Source organism: Dasypus novemcinctus, chromosome 1 (genome assembly GCF_030445035.2).
Source record: "Dasypus novemcinctus isolate mDasNov1 chromosome 1, mDasNov1.1.hap2, whole genome shotgun sequence".
NCBI lineage: Eukaryota > Metazoa > Chordata > Mammalia > Cingulata > Dasypodidae > Dasypus > Dasypus novemcinctus.
The window spans coordinates 204,031,249-204,049,742 of NC_080673.1; the positions used below are offsets into that span (position 1 = coordinate 204,031,249).

Genomic DNA, 18,494 nt, shown 5'->3' on the forward strand with positions numbered 1-18,494 from the left:
AGGCCTTGCGGTCACACGGGCCCCGGGACAGGTTCGTAGGTCCCGGCCGCCCTGAGCGGAGGCTCCTGGTGTCAACAGGAAGTCGCTCTCCTCCTCTCTTGCCGCCTTTCTGCCTCTCCCTGTGTCTCTGTCGCCCTCTGCCTCTCTTTCCATCTGTCTCTGTCCCCCGTCTCTATTCCATCTCCCTATCTCTCTGCCTCCCTGTCTCTGTCTCTCCCTCTGTCTCTCTGTCTCCCTCTGTTTCTGTCTCTGTCTCTCTGTCTCTGTCTCCCTTTCTCTGTGTCTCTCTCCCTCTGTCTCCCTGTCTCTGTCTCTATCTCTGTGTCTCTGTCTCCCTGTCTCTGTCTCTCCCTGTCTCCCTGTCTCTCTGTCTCCCTGTCCCTGTGTCTCTGTCTCCCTGTCTCTCTGTCTCTGTCTCTCTCCCTGTCTCTCTGTCTGCCTATCTCTCTCTGCCTCCCTGTCTCACACACTCACACACACACACACACACTTGCTGGACAAGCAGGGGAACGTGCCAGCCCCCGTGAGTCTGAGGGTGGAGGCTCTGGGAGTGGGGCGGTGGGGGCGCCCACCTGGACGGAGTAGCCACTCAGCCTGAGGACTGGGCCGGGGCCGAGTCAGCTGCAGCCAGGAGGCACCACCTTTGGGCGAGACTGCCCATTGGCTGGGGCTCAGGGGACAGGCACCGGGGTGGGGGCAGCAGCCGCAGCCTGAGCCCAGGGGCAGCACGTCCTCAGGGGACAGGAGGAGGCAGAGGACTCGGCCAAGGGCGTCGAGCGAGGGAGGGGACCGCCGGGGAGCCCCGCGGCGCGGGGCGGGGGCACTGTCGCGTTGGGGCGGGCGCACCGGCTCTCCTTTGAACCAGGCGGGTGGGGGCTTGGCCGACCCCCAGCCCCCTGGGCCCCGGGTGCCCGGTTCTCGAGCCGCCTCCCGAGGTGGGCATTGGCCCGCAGCGCCAGCTGCCGGGAGGGGCGCGCGTCGGCGGGACAGGCCGCCGGCTCCCCGCTGCCCGGGCGCCTCGTGGCTCGGCCTCTGCCCCAGCGCCTGCGCCGTCGGGAGGGACCCGCCGAGCCCAGGGGCGCCCACACGCCGCGGGGTCTGCGCCATCGTCCGTGCTTCGCGGAGGCCTGGAAACTTGCCCGGCGCACCCACTGCTGATGGTGGCGCCGGAACTCCCACCGGGAGTTCCCCGAGCCTGAGTCCCTCCCGCTGCTCCCCTGGCTGCCAAGGCTAAAGCAGAGCAAAGGATCATGGGAGGGAGCAGGGAAGGGAGAGGGGGTGGGCAGGGAACAGCAGACACGGAGGCCCAGAGGAGCAAGCACGCTCACGGGTGGGGAGATGGGGGCCTTCGTGTGACCGGAAGAGGGGGTGTGGGGAGGGCCGTGGAGGGAGGGCTAGAAAGTGCCCTGGAGCAGGGGCTCCACCACCGCCCCCCCCCCAGGCCAGCTACCCCAGCCCCGGAGTAGGCCCCCTGGCCCACCTGGCCAGGCCTGCTCAGCACCACCTGAGGGCCACGTGGGGGCCAGGGTGCTGCTGAGCCCACGCCCCAGGCCGGTGGGACCCCAAACCCCCCCTCACCCCCACCCCTGGGCTCCCCCCACAAGGCTCCCACGGCGTCCGGGGAGCTGGGCCAGGCGGCAGGACCCCCTGTTTCTGTTGCTGCGTGTGTAAAGGGGGGCTGCCCGAACGGGGGGTGACAGGGAGGGCCGCACAGGTGGCATGGGGCTTGCGGAGGGGCCGGGCGCGGGGCGGGCGCCCAGGGCAGCCCCTCTCCAGCCTCTTGTTGCCTTGGGAACCTCATGGCGCCTTCCTCGGCGCGTGGCATGCACAGGCTGCGCCCGCCTGGCATCGCAGGACCCAGTGCGGAGAGTGTGGGGGCCTCGGGCAAACTGTGAAGTGCCGGGGCCGGCGCTGGGCCCCTCCCGCCAGAGGCTTTGCCGCCAGGACTCCAGTGGGGGCCGGGGTAAGCCCGGACCTGACTCCCCCCAGGGGGCCGAGAGCAGACCTTGCCCGTGGCACCGCGTCATCGTCACGCACGACGGGGGGCGGCGGGAGGAGGGGAGAGCACGGGCATCTCGGAGAACCCACTCTGCCCCAGCGGCAGGCGGCGCCGGGCGGGCTGCTTCGCTCCTCTGAGCCTCAGTTTCCTTATTTGCAATGTGAGATCACTATTCCCAGGCCCCCAGCCGCCTCAGGTGACACATACCCACGTAAAAATATTTTATAAATCTTGGAGTGTTGCCCGAATGCAGGCTGCAGCCGGGAAGGGGGGCTGGGCTCTCGGGAGGCCTTTAGCCCCTGGCCCAAAGAAGAGGGGCCGGCCCGGGGGCTGCAGGGCCTGTACCCCCGTCACCAACCGTGGCGCGTCCTTTTCCAGGGCCGTGGCTGGGGTGGACAGCGACCCTGACCTGGTCCACATGGAGACGCAGGACCCCAGTGGAGGTAAGCCAAGGGGCACGGGCCCCGGGGGCCAGTTCCTTGCACAGCCGACCTCGTTCGGCGCGATGGGGCGTCACTGCACGCGTGCTTATTTCCCAGCTGGGGATAAAGCCAAGGCCAGAAGCTCTGCTCCGGCGGAAAGTCTGTTACGAGGGCACTTTGTCCCGGCCCCTGAGTACTGCTGTCCCCGGCCCGCTCGGCAGTTGCAGCCGCGGCAAGCGCTGAGGCAGGGCGGGGGCTCCCGTGGCTGCCCCCACCCCGGGGCCGGGGCCTGGGCCTCCCACCCCGCCGGCTTCACGCCGGGGAGAGCCCGGGGGCTTCCGCGCTGTGAGAAGCGTCCCCTGTGCTCCAGAGGGAGGACTGTGGACCCCAGAGCCTCAGAGCCAAGGAATGTTCTAGAGCCCCAGAGCCGAGAGGGCCTGCAGACCCAACAAATGCTCCCTGGCCGGCTGTGGGCCAGGCCCGCGCCGACCCTGCTGGGGACACGGAGATGCACACGGCCGACCCCTGTCCCGTGAAGCGTGGAGTCTGGTGGGGGGACGGGCAGGACAATCCCCCACGCACAAAGCCGGAAGGCGGGCGTGTGCTGGGACGGGGCGCGGTGGACGGGGCGCGGTGGACGGGGCGTGGCCTGGCGCCCATCACCCAGTCGGGCCACGCTCACCTCCCAGCCCGGCACCTTCATACTGAAGAGCGGGCGCTGCTTTGGGTCAACGCTAGAGAGCCGTGCGGAGCCCCCTGCATGGGGTCCACAGGGAGGGTGGCAAGGTCGTGGCCCGAGCAGAAGGGCGGGCGTCCGCTCCCAGCCCTGCGCGCCCCGTGGCCTGGTGGCCGCCTCCCCTCCCAGGGGCTCCCGGGGGCTCCGCGCGGCCGGCCCCCTCCACCGCCCCGCACCTCCCCGGCCGGAGCTCCTCGAGGGCAAGGCAAGGGCCGCGAGGCCAGCGCAGTTGCGATGGACACGTGCTGGCCAGTGCCCGTTCCCCCCGAGCGGGTCGGGCCTCGGAACCTGCAGGCCGCAGCCTGTGCTGGGCAGAGGACGCGCGCTGCCCTCCCCACGGCCCCCGGTCACCGTCCACCTGCCAGCCGCCCTCCAGCCCACGGGTCAACCTCATCCCCGAGAACCCGTGGTTAAACGTGCGCCGGCACAGCCTCCGTCGGCACCAGGAGCCCCGGGCCCTGCAGCAGGGAGGACCTGACCGTGGAAGGACGAATGAAAGAGTGAACGAGTGAACGGATGAATGAATGAGAGAGGGAACGGGAGCAGGTGGAGCTCCATGGTTGAGCGCCTGCCTCCCTGGGTTCATTCTCCAGTACCTCATTAATAAAAAAAGAGCGAGTGAATGAATGAGTGAGTGAGCAAGAGTGAATGGGCGGTAGTGAAGACGAGGGCAGCCGTCCCCGAGTCCCCCGGGCGGCCTCCCACTTCAAGCCCTCCCAGGCCAGGTCAGCGCTGAGCCCCGGGGGGAGCAGACCGTTTACAGGGCAAGTGGATGTGCTGCAGGAGGCCGCTGGCCGCGACGCTGCCCTCACCGATCGCGGGCCGCGGGCCGGCCCCCTGCGCGCGTCGTCCCGCGCGGGCCCCGCGACAGCTCCTCACGGCAGGGTTCATCTCCTGATCCCCTGCGGAGCCCCCCGAGGCCGTGGGCACCCGGGCGGTCAGCAGTGGAGCCTGAATTGGGGGTTTCTCCCCGGCCTCCGAGCCGGGCCCCTGCCCGCGCCCCACACCGCCTTCCCAGGCCACGGGCGGCACTGGCCCGACGGCAGCTCTGGCCCCACCGGGTCCCTGCGGTTAAGCCCACCCCCCATCACCGAGCTTCCCCGGGCTTGCAGGAGCCGGCCCCTCCATGCACGTCCCCCAGAGTCCCGGACCCCCGGGGCCACCTGGGAAAGCAGAGGGACGTGAAGTAAAAGCAGCAGCTCACCTGGAAAGGAAAGCAGCGTCTGCCGGACATTAGAGGGATAGAGAACACTTGAGCCTCCCACCCCCCAAGATAGGCACAAGAGACTTCACGGGGTCCCAAGCCGTGCCACGGTGCTAGGGGGCTCTCACTGGCCCCATGCTGGCCCCTCCCGGAGGTGGCCACGTGCCCCCAGCGGGGGCCAGATGGAGAGTGACTGCGGTGAGACCCCTGCTCACAGCCCCTGAGCCTGGGGGTCCTCTCCCCAGAGAGCGGGGCCCCTCGAGCCCACGTGGGGGTGGGCTCTGGCACTCGAGGGCAGCGGGGAGGCCGCAGGGGCCCATGAGCAGACTGTGGAGAGGGTCCACGCTCCCCTCCCATGACTTAGCCCCGGGGTGGGCAAAGCTCCATAAAGGCCAGCAGTAAGTGCTGTCCCCGTGCGGCCGCACCGCCCCTTCCACAGCCGCACCCCACGCTGGACTTGGAAGCGCATCGGCCAGGCTCACCCGGACGCGGGGGCTGCGCCCCTCGAGACCCGCTGTGGGGAGCTGGCGGAGGGCAGTGGGCCCGCTCAGGTGGAGATCAGCTCCCGAGCTCTCTGCCTCACCTGCCAAATGGGACGCCGAGAGCTGAGCTCGGCACGGCGGGGCCCTGGCCCGGGCAGCAGGGCCACCAGGGGCCACGCCCTCTGAGGCTCAGCCCAGGACCCTGCAGCGGGGGTGCGGCCGCAGCCAGGGACGGGCCAGCCCGGCGTGCCCTTCCCGACGCCCTCTTCCAGGCCCCGCGCCCCTGGCACCTCACGCTGCGCGCGGCGGGCTCTTCCCTCCTGCAGGTTTTCGCTATGTCACCTGCCAGATCCACAACTGCTCCGAGGGGACGCTCGCGGCGCCCTTTGCAGGCCCCATCGACCATGGCTCGCTGACCGTGCAGGACGATTACGTCTTCCTCAAGGTAGGGTGCTTCCGCGGCCACTTTGGGGGGCACGAGGTGGCGTGAGCGTCGGCCGCTCCGGGGGGCGGACGCTCAGGGAGGAAGTGGCCAAGAGGCTGTCGGCCGTGCAAAGCCGCTTAGCAGCAGCCAGTGGCTGCCCCGTACCCCGCGGCCACTGCTGGAGCCTGATTTGGGGTGCTGTCGCTCGCTCCCTTCTGCCCTGTGCGCACCCCCCCACTGCTCGGGGACCCCAAGTCCGAGCTCGTTGCGCCGCCTTGGGTTCCGGTGCCTCGGGAACTGCCTGGGGGCTGTTTCTGGTCACTGTCCTGGGTGTCCGGGCGTCAGCAACCACTGCCCGGCAGCTACGGCAGGTTCCGGGGAGAGGCCCCGCGTAAACCCGGCAGCCCCACCTAATTCAGAAACCTCGGCCAGGTGCCAGCCGTGCGGCGTCCTGACCACTCACCGCCCTGACACGCACCCCCGCCCCGGCAGGCTCCCTGCGCGGCTCGAGTGGGCAGCAGGGTCCTTCAGCACGGAGCCAAGCCGGCCCTCTGACCCCGGCTGCTCCGACGTCTGGGAATCCCGAGACAGGCCCTAAGGCTCCTCCCGAGAAAGCCCTTACCATCGGGGCAGCCGCTGGGGGTTCTCGCCCCGAAAGCCCCTCCCCGCTCCCTGACCTCCCCCTGCCCTGCCTCAGGGACCCAGCCACGGGCCCCCTGAGACCAGGGGATGGGAATGCAGGCAGCCCCTCAGCCCTCAACCACCCAGCCCTGCCCCATTCAGCGTTACCCTCGCGGATACAGTCTTGATCGTGGTCCACCCCCTATGCGTTTGCACATGCTGTTCCCAGTACCTGGGATGCTTGTCCACTGTCCCCCAGCTGGCTAACTCCCGCTCCTCCTCCAAGACCCCATCCAGCACCACCTCCTCCAGGAAGCCTTCCCTGACCTAGCCTCCGCTTCCGGCTTGGCAGGCCGGAATCGTGATCGTGACTTAGCACTGTGGCCCAGCACCATGACCTAGCACCGTGACCTAGCACCATGGCCTAGCACTGTAGTCTGGTACTGTGTTCATGACCTAGTACCATGGCCTAATACCATGGCCCAGCACCATGGCCCAGCACCATGATTGTGATCTAGCACTGTGGCCCAGACCATGCTCGTGACTTAGCACCATGGCCCAGCACCGTGGCCTAGCACCACGATTATGACCTAGCACCGTGGCCCAGGACCATGGCCCAGCACCATGACCTAGCACCATGGTCTCATGATTGTGGCTTAGCACCGTGGTCTGGTACCATGTTTGTGACCTAGTACCATGGCCCAGCACCATGATTGTGACCTAGTACTGTGGCTGAGCACTGTTATTGTGACTTAGCACCGTGGCCTAGCACCACGATTATGACCTAGCACCGTGGCCCAGGACCATGGCCCAGCACCATGACCTAGCACCATGGTCTCATGATTGTGGCTTAGCACCGTGGTCTGGTACCATGTTTGTGACCTAGTACCATGGCCCAGCACCATGATTGTGACCTAGTACTGTGGCTGAGCACTGTGATTGTGACTTAGCACCGTGGCCCAGCACCGTGGCCCAGCACCATGATTGTGGCCCAGCACCATGACCTAGCACCATGGTCTTATGATTGTGGCCTAGCACCATGGCCTAGCACCGTGGTCTGGTACCGTGTTTGTGACCTAGTACCATGGCCTAGCACCATGGCCCAGCACCATGATTATGACCTAGTACTGTGGCCAAGCACCGTGATCGTGACTTAGCACCATGGCCTAGCACCACGATTGTGACCTAGCACCATGGCCCAGCACCGTGGCCTAGCACCATGATTGTGACCTAGCACTGTGGCCCAGCACCATGATTGTGACTTAGCACCATGGCCCAGCACCATGGCCTAGCACCACGATTGTGACCTAGCACCGTGGCCCAGCACCGTGGCCCAGCACCATGACCTAGGACCATGATTGTGACCTAGCACTGTGGCCCAGCACCATGATCGTGACTTAGCACCATGGCCCAGCACTATGGCCTAGCACCACGATTGTGACCTAGCACCATGGCCTAGCACTGTGACCCAGCACCATGATTGTGGCCTAGCACCATGGCCTAGCACTGTGGTCTGGTACCATGTTCGTGACCTAGTACCGTCGCCTAGCACCATGGCCCAGCACCATGATTGTGACCTAGTACTGTGGCTGAGCACTGTGATCGTGACTTAGTACCATGGCCCAGCACCATGGCCTAGCACCACAATTGTGACCTAGCACTGTGGCCCAGCACTGTGATCATGACAGCACTGTGGCCCAGCACTGTGACCTCGCACCGTGGGGCACCATGGGCCATCCGTTAAGAGGGTGCCGGGAAGGACATCTCAGGAGTGGGGCTTGTGTTAGGGGATGCAGGGACAGTCCAAGGGGCGACCGGACGCTCTTGGGCAGCAGCCTCAGCTCGTGACCAGTGTCCTGGTGTGTCTCTTCAGGAGGGAGTCTAAAGCCGTGACGGGGATGAAGTGGGCCCCACTTGTGTCGGGGGGGGTGGCCCAGTGTTGTGGTGGGGACGATGACCGGCTCTGCTGATAGGGTGACGGCGCGGGCTCGCCTTGTCTCAGTCTATCCATCACCAGCGGCCTCGTCCGGCGTGGGTGGAAGTCCTGTTCCACGGGAGCGCCCAGCCTGCCCCAGCCCGCGCTGAGAGGGGCTGCTCTCCTCCCCCGTGGCCCACACTGACCTCTTGTCTCCATCTTTCCCAACAACTGCACAGAAAACCTTGTCCTGCCTCCCCACGCCAGCTGCTGGCTGGAAAGTCCTACTCCTTCCCTTGTCCCTCCCCCAAGGAAGCAAAGGCCTCTCTTTTCCTGGCTCTTCTGCTCCCTGCTACTGGAGACAAGTGACTTAATCTCTGTGCCTCAGTTTCCTCACCAGTAAAAGGAGCTCCTATGTTAAACACTTAGGCACACCCAACCACACCAAATGTGTTGGGGAAGGGGTGGCCCTCCCTTCGTTCGCAATGCCTACTGGCTTGGGGGCCACCTTTTGTGACTTAAGCCTGCTTTTAGCCTGTCCTCTTCCCCACCCAGTGGCTCACAAAGTATTCCCCCTAAGAAATATTGTGGATAACAGAACGTTCTCCACCTGGTCTGTAAATTAGATGCAGGGGAAACCATGACCAGCGAGTGCTTTGCTGGAAAGGTTGACAAGGTGCTGAGAAAATGGGGGACACGGGTCAGGTCTAACTAAGGGAGGGAGAAGAAGTCTTCTCAGAGGAGGGCATTTGGTATGAGGCTTTGACGGGTGAATAGAAGTCTGTTTATTTCAGGCCAAGAAGGTACAAGCAACGTAAAAGGGCATTTCCACCAGCTGAATACAATGTGGCGTTTTTCATTCATGAGGACTTGGCTTAATAGAAAAACCAACCTTCTTTAAAGCACGTTTCTTCCCTCCTGTTAGGCAACCTCAGCAAACCGGACCAAATACTACGTCTCTTATCGCCGCAGTGAATTCGCCCTCATGAAGCTGCCGAAGTACGCGCTGCCCAAGGTAAGGGCGTCTCCAGGTCCACGGGCCCGTGGCTGCTCCCGAGCCTACCCTGCCTCGTGGGGCACCGGGACCCCGTGCAGGTGCTCGGCAGTCACCGGGTCAGCAAGGACGGATCGGGCGTAGCCATGCCCGTGGTTCTAGTTCCTTCCGACGGCTGTGCCTCGCACGCCCACGCCAGCCTCAGACGTGCCCAGCTTCATCCCGCTTCGGGGCCTCTGCCCAGCTCTTCCCTCTCCTGCTTCGTCTTTCTCCCAAACTTTTGCACACCATGATGTTTTTGGGAAAAGCCTCCCTTACTGGTGGCCTCCCGGCTGGGCCAGCCTGTTTTCCCCTCTCCCCACCCTCCTCCTTCCCGATGCCCAGGTCCCGGGACCTTCTGGAACATTCTCCTCTCGCTCTCATCTGGAGTTTCCAGGGGCGGGCAGCTTGTGCTCCTTCACCTCTGCTTTTCATGGCTTAGCACGACACCCTGCACACAGCAGGTGCTCGGCTGTGCTGCTGCCCTCCCCTTCCCTGGGAGCTGAGACCCCCGACTTTTTTTTCAGGTTGTAAAAGCTTCTGGGATCGACCTGGAATGGGTTGGCTTTTACAGTGGAGGTTTATTAGGGTAAAAGCTCACCGTTCTGAGGCCGCGAACGTGTCCCCATCAAGGTGTCACCGAGAGCGTTCCCTGGAGCTGCTCCACCAGGCACCTGGTCGGGGTGGCCCAGCTCTCCCTCTCCTCTCCCTCGCTGCCCTCACCTTCTGGCTCCGGGGCCGTGGCTCCCAGCTTCTGGGCTCCTCTCTCTCCCTGCAGCCTTCCTTCTGTGCCTGCAGCTTTTCTTCCTCCGTTTATGAGGGACTCCTAAGAGGATTAAGGCCCGCCCTGGGTCGTGCCCTACTGAAGGGCTCTAGTCAAAAGGCAGGTCCCCTAGAGGTATCTAATCCAGGGGCCCGCCTCCAGTAGGCTTACAGCCCCAGGAGTGGGCTGGCTTTAAAAAAGGGGTATTCCTGGGGTCCTCAAAAGCTTCCAGCCGCCACACGGCCCCAGCCCTGCCTCACACGCACCTCCACGGGCCCCTCCCTGTTGACACGCGGTCCCCATTGTACGGAGGAGGAGACTGACGTTCAGAGAGGCTGAGCACCCTGCCTGAGGGCACACAGCTAGTCAGAAGCAAAGGGGCTGTCGCTCCCAGGTCTGAGCCTGGCCTCACGCCCTCTCCGAGGACGTTTAAATGGCCCCCCGTGTGGGTCTCCGTTCCAGGGGCGTCAGTTAGAAGCAGGGAACGAGCCATTCCTCCCTCCCGCACAGCTGAGCTAGGAGCTGAAGCTACAGCTGTGAATCAGACCCTCCAGGTCGGCGCCCGTGGGGGGCGTGCAGAGGAGACACGGGCAGAGGGTCAGGTGGACACACGGACGGACGCAGGAAGGAACGTCAAGTCGCGGTCTGAGCCGCGACGGGGAGGGCAGGGGGCCGAGGCGGAGGATCCTGCAGGCCGGCGGGCAGCTGCCGCTGGCCGGGCCACTGGTGAGGGCGGCTCGGGGGGGACGTTGCACCTGCGGCTGAGGCTGGGCCTGAGGGGGCTTTGGGAAGAGCCGGGGGGACGGGTCAAGTGGAGGCAGTGCTAGGCCAGCCGCCTGGGCGGGGGACGCTGGAGAGGGGAGAGGGCTGGGGGCGGGGGGTGGGCCCAGGGGCCGGGGCTCCTCGCTCAGGCCTCAGGCCCTCGCCCTGCCCTGGGCACCACCAGACACTGGACCTGAATCGGGAAGAGTCACGGAGCCTTTTCTTTCAACTTCTCTTTAAAGACTAAGAAAAGAAACGAAAGAAAGAAAGGCAGGGAAGCCGGGTAGGGGGAGGCAGGAAGGCCGAGGGGTCTGCCCTTCCAGCTGTGGGGCCATGGGCGGCCACTGCCCCTCTCGGGGCCGGGGGGTGCCCGATCCGGCAGCCAGGCCACCCCCAGCCTCCCCAAATCCCCTCTCTGTGACCTGGAGCCCAGGCCCAGCCCCCGGAAGCTCTGTGTGCCCCCCTGCAGGTGGGGAGGGCCCGTGTCTCCCAAGGTCGCCGGTGAGGTGCGTGGCCACCGCGCCGCATGGCTCCCCACCACCTGGGGCGAGGTGCTGTGCGCGAAACACTGCGGAAACGGAGGTCAATCGGAAGACCCAGGAGGCTGGACTAGAAGGCACGGGCCCTGAAAGGACAGGCGCCCACGTGCAGGTGTGGCAGCCCCCGTTTCCGGGGGAGGGCAGGCCCCATCCGAGCAGCCACGTTTGCCTGGAGCCCAGCGCCCTCCGTCGGGGTCCGCATCCACGTCCCGGGCACGGCCGCTGACACCCCAGGGGTCTCCTTTCCCTGGGAAGCTGGCCAGCACCCTTGCCTCCCCGGAGAGCCCGCCGGACCTAGCGTTTCCCAGCCGCAGCTTGTAGCACGGCCAGGGGAATTGCCTAATCAGATTGTGTTGTTTATGGCCAGTTTGCAACTCCTGCCTGCCTCCTCCCCTCAAACCCGGCTCATCCTCTTGTAACTGCCCGAGTAACAGCATGAAAACAGTAGAAATCAGAGCAGAGGGGTCTCCCACCAGCCCTCCCCCGTCCACGGGTGTCCTGTTTGGGGCTTCCTCCAGCCCCTGGCCACACGACAAAGTGACTTTCTGAAGCTGAATCGCAGCAGGCCCTTGGAGGTCTCGAGCCGGAGAGCTGTTTTAGAATGACACGTGACATCAGTCCGCTCTAACGACTAACTGACCTTCACTGGAGAAGGCCGGGCCCTCCTGTGGGCCGGACATTTGGGCTGTACCAGTTTTCATGGCTATAAGCAGAACGGCAGTGGATGTGTTTGCAAATGTGGATCTTTTTAAAGAACTTCTGGACAAAGAATACAAATTTTTGCATAGCTTAGTTCCCTTCTAAAAGGACTGTGCCACCCTGCCCTGCCACCCGCAAAATTAGAATTGACTATTTTAAACTTTCTTCAGAGTTTCAACACAGCATTGCCACTTTTGTGTTTTATCATTTTTTCCTATCTTCTTTCCATTTTAAAGAGCATAAATGGTACCATTCTGCTGTTTTAATTCACTTATCTGTGAGAACTTTAAAGATTGAATGGGTGTTATTATATTTATCATTACCCCTTGCCTGAATTGTTTGCTTTCAATGATTAAAAAAAAAATACCTCAAGTTCCCTAATAGAAAAATAAATAAGCACAAGGTAATAAACATAACCAGACAATGGAAGAGAAAAACCCGAATGACGATCAACTACATAAAGAATAAGAATAAAGGAAATGCAAATTTAAGCCAAAATTGCTTGTTCTCATCCTCTATTCAGCAGAGATTTTTAAAAGGCCAGGACGTGAAATGAGCGCCTCACCCTGCTGTGGGGAAGGAATTTATAATATAAACCTTCAGGAAAGTCATCTAACAAGTCATCTACAACAAGTGCCTTAAAAATGCTCCTCCCCTCCACTGCAACAATTTCCCTTCTGGGATTTATGTTACGGAAATAACTGGAGAGGCCGAGATTTACGGCTCAGAATGTTCATTACGGATTGGACACGCTCTGCAGGCACCAGGGGAGGACTGGGTGAATTACAGTGGTCCTCAAGATGGAAGAGCCCCCAGTCATTAGACAGGCTGTTTATAAATAATCTTAATAACAGAGGAAAACGGCCTCCTGTCATTGAAAAGCAAACTACAGGCCATATATGGGGGAAAAAATGTACAGGGCGCTGGGGAAAAAGTCCCCAAGTAAACATTTTAAAACGGTAACGTCAGGTAGCTCTAGACGTGGCACCGGGGATAACTTTTATTTTCTTGTACATTTTTCTCTGTTTCCCTGGTTGTAGCAAACATTTCCCCAAATGCATCCGCCCTGCTTGGAGTAGGCGCTTGCCCAAGGTCATGGAGAGGCCGCAGGAAGGGCCAGCTCAGGCCGAGGAGCCCTGGGTCCTCCCACGCCCTGCAGCTGAGGCCAGTGTATAGAGGCCAGGTATAGAGGGGCATCGAGGCCCTCCCGAAGTCCCTCACCCTCCAACTCCAGAACCAGTTCTGTGCCACGGCACGGGCTGATCGACAAACCTGTGCGAGTCTGCAGTGGGTGCTGCCCACTCCCTGCACTGCCCCAGCACAGGGCTGCAAGCGCGAGGCTTAGGACGGCGGGAGCTTGTTCTTGCCCCGTTCTGGAGGCCTGACCCCCGGGGAGGCCAGGGGCCCCTGTGGACCCCAGCGGAGGAGGGGCCTCGCCTCTCCAGGTTCCGGGGCCGCGGGCGGGGCCTGGCTGGCAGGCGCGGCGCTGCCGCCCGCTCTGGGCCTTCCCGTGGGCGCCCCCTTTCTCCTCTCCGGGTGAGGACGCGGCGGATGCAGGATGACCGCGCTGACCCCAGGTGCCCTGCAGGGACCGTTTCCAGTGAGGCCTGCGCACACATGCCGGCGCAAGGACGTGGGCAGACATCCAGGGGCGCTGAGTGCGGGGCAGGCGGAGGGGGCGGGAAGGGCCCTGCCGGCCCTGCGCGGGTGCGCCACGTCCAGGACGCCCAGATGCACCGCCAGCCCTGTCTCCAGCCTCCTGGAGTCCGTGCTGCTTCAGGCCTGGGCACCTCTTGTGATAGAGGGGTGTCCAGACATACAGACAGCCTCAGGCAGGGGGCGACCTCAGGCAGGGGGCGACCTCAGGCAGGGGGCGACCTCAGGCAGGGGGCGACCTCAGGCAGGGGCCGACCTCAGGCAGGGAGTGACCTCAGGCAGGGGCCGACCTCAGGCAGGGGCCGACCTCAGGCAGGGAGCGACCTCAGGCAGGGAGCGACCTCAGGCGGGAGTGACCTCAGGCGGGGGCGACCTCAGGCGGGGGCCGACGTTAGGCGGGGGGCCCTGCCCGTGGCCACAGGCTCCTTCGTGTGGTGACCACAGAGCACGGGCTTCCCACCCCGCCCTGTCCTGCCAAGCCCGTCCTCCTTGCCGCGCAGCATGGCGGGGGGGCCGGCCTCCACGTCCCGGTGCCCCCCGCTGTCCTCGCCGGCCGGTGCCCCTGAGCGGGCCCCGCGCCAGGCCATTCCTGTCTTCCCTCTTCCCTGTTTGGGTTTTGGTTTTTCTGTCTTGTGGACCTGAAACCCGAGGCGCCTCGTTTCACGGCCGTGGAAGCCTCGGAGCTCTCGGGGCCCGTGCGGCCGCTCCGGGGGCAGGGAGGGCACCCATGGGCCGTCTCTGCCTTCAGCCCCCTCCCTTCGTGGGGCACAGCGGACGGGTCCCCCCTGTGGTCCCAGCCTCCCCGGCGCAACCCATGCCTCTTCTCCAGGGTGGGGGACCGGACCCCTGCAGCTGCCCTGCACCCGGGGACCCCGTGGCCGCCTTCAGGCTCAGCCACGCTGGCCTTGCCGCTCTCAGCAGCTTCTCCTGCTCCTGTCCAGCGCTTCCGCTTTCGGGCCTCACCTCCTCCAGGAAGCCCTCCCCAACTCCACTGGAGGCGAGCTGCCCCGGGCGCCCGGTGCTGGCCTCGCCGCAGGGCCCCTGTCTGCTGGCGTCTCCCCTTCCACAGGGCTGCGAGCCCCCGGGGGCCCGGGCTGGGCGAGGGGCTGGGTCAGGGGCCCCGGGGGCCATGGAAGAGGGGGGGCCAGGCCCCAGCGTGAAGTTTGAATTCATTCCTGCAGCCCTCCCCACCCCCATGCTGGTATACACTCGGTGCAAAATAATGAACACGGGCCAGATGGGCGGGACTCGCCTGAGGCTCGGGGTGGACCGGGGCGGGCGCCCGTCTCTGTGCAGGTGGCAGGAGGGCAGCGCTCCCCTTCCCGCCGCAGGGGCAGACAGACAGGCGCCCGGGGTGGGGGAGGAGTCCGTCTGCCCCTCGGGAGGAGGGAGCACGACCCGCCCGCCCCCCGCCCGCAGGACCTGCAGGTGGTCAGCACGGACGAGGGCCAGGTGTTCGTGGCCGTGCGGGAGTGGAGCCAGCCGGACACCTACAGCCTGTACCAGTCGGACCCGCGTGGGCGGCGCTACGCGCTGCTGCTGCCCGACGTGCGCAGCTCCCGGCAGGCCGAGGAGAGCGTCCTCGTCGACATCCTCGAGGTAGGACGGGGGCGGCCGGGGGCGCCAGGAGCCTGCACGCCCGCGGCGTCCCGCCCGTCTCGGGGCCAGAATCTCGTTCTGGAAAGGTCCAGGAAATAAAGCGCACAGGCTTGGCAGGCCGAGGGGGTAAACTGAGGCCCTTACGGAGGTCGTGTAATGGCCAGAGAGCCCGCAATCCCCACCACGCTTTTTAGGGGCCATTGGGGGCCCACGTGTTCCACTCAGGAGAACAGAAGGCTCTCTGGGGGGAGCGTGCTGCTGGGGTGCGGGCAGCCGCAGGGCCCCTCTGGCCGGCTGGGGGCCGCCTTCGCCCGCGCAGCCAGCGCAGCCCGCGGGCCCCGCGAGAACTCCAGGGCCACACCGGGCGGTGCCCCCTGCCTGCTGGGCCCCTGTGACGGTCCCCGCGTGCCCCCCACCCTCTACCCCTCCCTCTGCTCTCTCCTGCCCCCGCCTCCCTCTCCATCTGTCTTTCCGCCCCAGCCTCCTGTGTCCGCCCCTCCCCATGCTGGGGGTATCTGACGTCTGTCTGTCTGACCTCTCTTGAACCCTGGAGCCCCAGCCTCTCCGCGTCCCCGGCCCCGGTGCTGGCAGGAGCTCTGCCTGGGACTCTGTGCCTTGCCTGGGCGGCGACGCAGATCCTGTGCCCGCCGGCAGGGGAGGGTGTCCTCGGCCCCCCCTGGGGCACCCCCCCCGCAGGCCTCTCTGCACACGGGGACCCCCTGGCCGCTGCCGGGCCGGCTCGCCGACGCCGATCGAGCGGCCAAGGCGGGGTCTGGACCAGCCCCTCCTGCCTTCTCTCCACCACATCCATGGGGGGAGGGTGCACTGAGCCATGACAGGAAAGGAAACCGAGGCTCGGGGAAGGCACAGGACCTGCCCTGGTGATGGAAGGAAGCCCAGAGTCGGAGACGCCAGCTCCGCGGGGCCCCCCGCCCGGCCCACCCACTAGCCGCCCGGCCCCTCCGTCCTCCCACCCTCGGGAGCCCCGGGCCGGGGGCCGCCCACGGCGGAACGAGGCGGGTGCGCGGAGGTGGGCAGCCTGCACGCTGGCCGCGGCGGCCTCTCCCTGCCTGGGCCCGAGGAGGCACCCCAAGGCCAGTCCCCGCAGACGGGGCGGGAGGCCCTGGGCTGCCATCTGGCGACCAAGCGAGACCCGCACCCGTCTCCGCCGTCGTCAGCACCGGGAGCGTTTCCCCCGAGGAAGTAGTAGTTGTGGTTATTTGTCTGCAACGAGAACCATTTGTCAGCGTTTACTCCGCGTCCCGGACGCCGCAAGCGCACGCAGCCTGCCGCGGGGAGCCGTGTGGACGCACGGGCGGCCCACCGGGCGCCCCCAGAGGCCTGTCCCGGCCCGAGGGTCCGGCAGGTGCCCGGCCCCCAAGGCTGCGGCGACCCCGCCCGGCTGCGAGGCAGAGGCAAGGAGGAGACGAGGCGAGCGCGGCGCACAGGCGGCCAGCGGCGGTCCCTGCGCTCCACGGGTGCCACGGAGCCACGTGCCAGGCTCCAGGCCCCCCTCGGGACTCACAGAAGGACCGGCAGGCCCGGTCCTTCCCTCACGGAGCTGCAGCCTCTCCAGAAAGACTGGCTCCCCCCACAGTTACAACTCGCCAGCACCCGGGGGAGCACAGTAAAGGCGTGCCTGGCCGGCCAGGGGTGCAGGTCAGGGAGTGCTTCCTGGTGGAAGGGGTGAGAGCCCGAGAGTGGAGGCCGAGCAGAAATGGCCCAGGGAGGGATCAGGGAGCTGAATCTACTTGCGAAGCCACACGATGAGAGAGAATGAGGAACCAGGAGACGCTCACAGTGGCCAAATCCAATGGCGGTGTCCGCTGCCTGCCAGCTGGGAGACCACCCAAGCAACCTCACTTCACCGAAGTAGCCACCAAGCACTGGTTACGAACACACTCTGGAACGGTGGGTTCGAACCCCAGCTTTGGCACTTATTTGCTGTGTGACAGTAGGTAGGTTACTTAACCTCTCTGTGCCTCAGTTTTGCCAGTTTCTCGCCGGGTCCTGGAGAGGATTCGAGGCCACTGCTCCTGTTCAGCAGTGCCCGGAGCTGCAGTCAGCACCCTGTGAGTGCTCACTGCACATGCCTTCCTGGGATCGGAGATGTCCTATGATGTCTTAGTCTGCCAAGCTGCTGTGACAAATACATGATGAGTGGACTTCAGCGGTGGGAATCCATGGGCTCGTGGTCTCCCAGGCGAGCAGCCTGCTTCCTCCTGTGCTCAGCAGTGTCCGGGGCTGGCTCGCTGCAGCCCGTAGAGACACTGGGCTTGAACCCCTGCCTCACGCTGTGTGGCGACGTCCTCTTCGTTCTCCCTGCTCCTCCGGTGCCGGCTCACTTCTGCCTCTGCCCGTGGCCTCTGTGATGCCGGTTCTCGTTTCTTCCTCCCTACGGCTCAGCCGTCAGGGCAAAGCCCTAGCTCGCGGCAGCTGGCCACAGCTGAACTAAAAGAAACACCTCTGAAGGGTGGGTCCTACTTACAAGGGGTGCACGCCCACAGGGACATGGGTTCAAATCAAGCACATGATAAATTGGGGGGAAGCAGGTGTGGCTCCAGCAGTTGAGCTCCCACCTACCACATGGGAGGTCCAGATTCAGTTCCCCATCCCTCCTAGAGAAGACAAGCAAGACAGCGAGCTGGCACGACGGGCTGGCACAGCGAGCTGACACAACAAGGAGACACAAAGAGGAAACACAATGAGAGACACAACAAACCGGGGAATGGAGGTGACTGAAATGATTGAGCGCCTCTCTCCCACATGGGAGGTCCCGGGTTGCATTTTCGGTGCCATGTAAAGGGAAGACGAGCAGACACGGATGATGAATAGGGGCACATGGGGAGGGCCTGGCCGAGCGCCCTGCCTGGGAGGGGCTCTGAACGCAATCAGTACAGCTATCGTCATTGTTGTTCACCTAATGTTCTATCCGAGAAAAATACTTTGTTCCACAACTCCCAGGGCATCCTACCTCGGAGGCTCACAGTGCCTGTGGAGGCATCTCCTTCTGCAGGGCACACACGGAATTCAAGGCGAAGCACAAGCCTTTCCTGGAGCTTGTGCCTTGGGTCAGAACCGGGCCCGGGCATAGCTCAGCAGAAGCCAAGTGCAGAGGTGGATGATCTAGGAAACATCTGTGGAGAAGCTTCTTGCAAAAGGAGGGGTGGAAATGAGACACACAGGTTCTTGTGAATTTTACATCCACTGAAGTGCAGCCGCCTTGGGCTGCAAGGGACAGAGAGAGGACGAAATGAAAGAAGGCTGTCAGGTTTCCAGAAGCGAGGGGGCAGGAACCAGGCTAGGAAGCTTCCCCTGCTGCACACTTGCTCCGCCTTTCGTGAACAAGAAAGGATGACAGATGGCAAAGCCGGGAGCGAGGAAGGATGGGTCCCAGGCCTCGGAACCTGGCGAAGTTTGCCTGGCTGGATTTCAAAAGTGTTGGGCCCGGTGGTTTCTTCTTCCTTCCCGTTTTCTCCCGTTTTAAGCCAGAATATATTTAGCTATTATCGTATGCCTATCCCTGCGCTGTGCTTGGAAGCAGATAACTTGCTTTCTCATTTCACAAGCCACAGATGGAGAGGGACGAAGCCCGCATGGTTATAGATAGAATCTCTCCCGTACCTGATTTAGATTATTT

At 64.2% G+C, this 18,494-nt stretch overlaps 1 protein-coding gene across 1 annotated transcript in view; it reads left to right on the forward strand.

Annotated features, from left to right (window-relative positions):
- The window catches only part of SORCS2 (sortilin related VPS10 domain containing receptor 2), a 527,745-nt gene that overhangs the window by 444,193 nt on the left and 65,058 nt on the right, over positions 1-18,494 (forward strand). Inside the window, 4 exon segments of the mRNA XM_058304358.1 lie at positions 2,378-2,442; positions 5,170-5,288; positions 8,729-8,818; positions 14,675-14,854. Coding sequence (XP_058160341.1) covers positions 2,378-2,442; positions 5,170-5,288; positions 8,729-8,818; positions 14,675-14,854 — 454 coding nt within the window.